The sequence below is a fragment of the Cicer arietinum genome, chromosome 6 (assembly GCF_000331145.2).
Source record: "Cicer arietinum cultivar CDC Frontier isolate Library 1 chromosome 6, Cicar.CDCFrontier_v2.0, whole genome shotgun sequence".
Lineage (NCBI taxonomy): Eukaryota > Viridiplantae > Streptophyta > Magnoliopsida > Fabales > Fabaceae > Cicer > Cicer arietinum.
The window spans coordinates 618029-620951 of NC_021165.2; the positions used below are offsets into that span (position 1 = coordinate 618029).

The 2923-nt window shown below is 28.5% G+C and overlaps 1 protein-coding gene across 1 annotated transcript; it reads left to right on the forward strand.

Annotated features, from left to right (window-relative positions):
• The first annotated feature begins 314 nt into the window (after nucleotides 1-314).
• On the forward strand, nucleotides 315-2344 carry LOC101502672 (putative F-box/LRR-repeat protein 9). The gene is made up of 2 exons (XM_004503074.1): nucleotides 315-655; nucleotides 1771-2344. The coding sequence occupies exons 1-2, from the start codon at nucleotides 315-317 to the stop codon at nucleotides 2342-2344; spliced, it is 915 nt and encodes a 304-aa protein (XP_004503131.1).
• The last annotated feature ends 579 nt before the right edge of the window (nucleotides 2345-2923 follow it).

The window sequence follows — 2923 nt, forward strand, 5'->3', positions numbered from 1 at the left end:
TGAACCGATCGGACTTTTAAATGTTGAAGTAACAACATTATAAACTTCCACTTATTTAAAAAAATTAATCAAAGGATAAAACTTTGTATAGCATTAATTATTAACCTCGAGGATTTACTACAATTTTTTAATGCTATTTATTTAGGTAGCCAAAGGGTTCATACTCCACTATAGTTTATATCTCAAACGATGTGACCCCTTTTCTCCCGGGAGTTTAATTCCAACTTGAAAACGCATATGTGAAACTCTTTATATAAAATGTACATTATCACACTCAAATCAATCTCAAGCCATCGAGTATTTTGTTTTGCAAGATGGCTTCATGTTCAAGGCCATCAAAGGAACTCAAATTGGATAACACAATAGGGTTAGGCCCAAATTGGGTTGAACTTCCAAGAGATTTGACATCAAAGATACTCCATATGCTTAGTGCCGTAGAAATTGTGATTAATGCACGTCAAGTGTGTCCTATGTGGCGGAACATTTGTAAAGATCATCTCATGTGGCGAACCATTGAAATGATCGGTGGACGCAAATCGCCACATGATTTGGAAAAGATTTGTATGTTTGCTCTTGATCATGGTCGTAATCATGTGGAAGAAATAAATATTGAATATTTCGCTAGTGATGAACTCATCAAACATATTGCTGATAGGTAATGCTATTATCTTCTTTTTGTTTTCGTTTTCGATTTGTTATGATTTTGTTTTCCCTAAGTGTTGTTTTTCTAGGATTTGTTTTTATTCTAATCAAAACAAAGTTAGGTAGGTTATAAAAAATTGATAACAAAACAAAAAGGCATATAAAATGATACAGTTGAATAATCTTTTACCAGTTTCAATTAATTGTGTAATATTTATATTATATATCAGCTATTGTAAAATAATATTACATATCTGATTTCTTTTTTTAAAATCATTTACTAAAAATGATAGAATATACAAAATCTTGTGGGCAATTATGATTTTAAGTCGGGATGTTTGACTTCAGCTTCCATTTACTTGGCCATTGAAGTTCAGCAAATTGTGGTTCAAATTATGAATTATCATGTTAATTTTCCTGTTTTGAATCTAAAGTAGTACCAAATATATATTTACATTAATAAAAAACATTCAAAGGCGGAATGAAAAATATTTTGAAATGCTCCTATATCATATAAATAATATAAGTGTTAATTTGATGTTTTTTGAATTAGGAATCAACAAAATAATTAATTACTTAATTATTATAATCTTCAAAACAAAATAATGTAATAATATTGGCCAAGTAAAATACACAGTGTAAGCAAAAAATTAATATGTAATTTTTTTATCATAAAATTTAAAGCAGAGCAATAGATATTAAATTATGCAATTCTTATTGGGACACTAGGTGGACTTATTCATATTTGCACTGCAATTGTATGATTTCATTTCTGATATATGTTATGAATCGTGCAAAATTTATCAACTATGTTCTTGTAATGAATAACAATTTGTAAGTGTGGTTCTTATAAGTGTGGTTCTTGTAAGTGTGGTTCTTATTTTCACTATTTCTTATTTCTTTCACACAATTTGCATGGTTTGCATATATATGCTCTGATTTTACTAAACTTTTGATTTTGTTTATAGCTTTTTTTAGTAGAAACAAAAGAACAATAGACAAAACAAAAAATCAAATGATATGCAACTATGTACATGCATGTAACCAACTAAATCATTTTATTTTATACAATGTTTTATTTCTTTAATCAATTCTTTTCTATTGTCCATTTTTTTCCAAATTATACAGAACTGGTAATTTGAGACGCATGAGGATCTCAAAATGCTTAGATATTTCGGATAAAGTAATGAGTGATGCTGCCAAAAAGTTTTCACTATTAGAAGAGCTTGAACTTTCATTCAACGATCTATCTAAGGATTCTCTTGAAGCTATTGGTGAAAATTGTCCACGTTTGAAAATATTGAAATTTAACAGAACCTACAAAGGCATTAATTGTATGTCATACAAAGGTTTCAAATGTGACAAAGAAGCACTTGCTATTGCAAAAACAATGCCTAAGTTACAACATCTTCAACTTTGGGGAAACAAGCTCACAAATGAGGGTTTAGTTGCAATTCTTGATGGTTGTCCTCTTCTTGAATCTCTTGATTTGCGCTTTTGTTATAATATTGTTTTGCGTGGAAATTTGGAGAAAAGGTGTTATGAGAATATTAAAGATTTGAGACATCCAAATGAGTATATTGATGAAAATGACGACGACGATGATTTTGTTTATGAATTTTATTGTGAATGTCGTGTTAGAGGTAGCAAAGGAATGAAGGGGAAGAAGATCACAAGGATGGATTATTATAAGTTTCATTAAATGGTGTTTATGTTTATGTGTGAGATTTTGATTTCATTAAATGGTGTTTATGTGAATGTCGTGTTTTTATGGATCATTTGAGGATTTGTGGAGAGGCTTTTGTTGGAGAATGAAAGTCTTTTGTTTGTTTGAAATGTAATAAAAAAATTCCTTTGGCTTATTGTTGTTGGATTTTTGGATTCCCCCTCTTTGTCTCTGGCATCATATTTTAAAATAAAAATAGATTTTTTTAGTTTACTTTCATGGTTGACTTAAAAAACATATAGATATTGTGAGATCGTGGTAGTTAGTTTTTTTTGTTAAAACCATCCAAAAAAAATAGATATTGATGTTTAAACTTTACTTTTGATTCTGATGAATACTTGTTTTTAGTCTATGTTTAGAATTACACTCATAATGTATAAATTTTGCGGTTACTGTCATTTTGATAAATCTACCGATATCTAATATATAGTATTTTCTATGCAAAAACGTGTTGATAAAATTATACATTTTTAAACTTTTTTGTTTAATTATGCTATTTTTTCATAAAATATTTAATTATACTCTATTCTCTTTATTTTGAATTAGTATGTCATT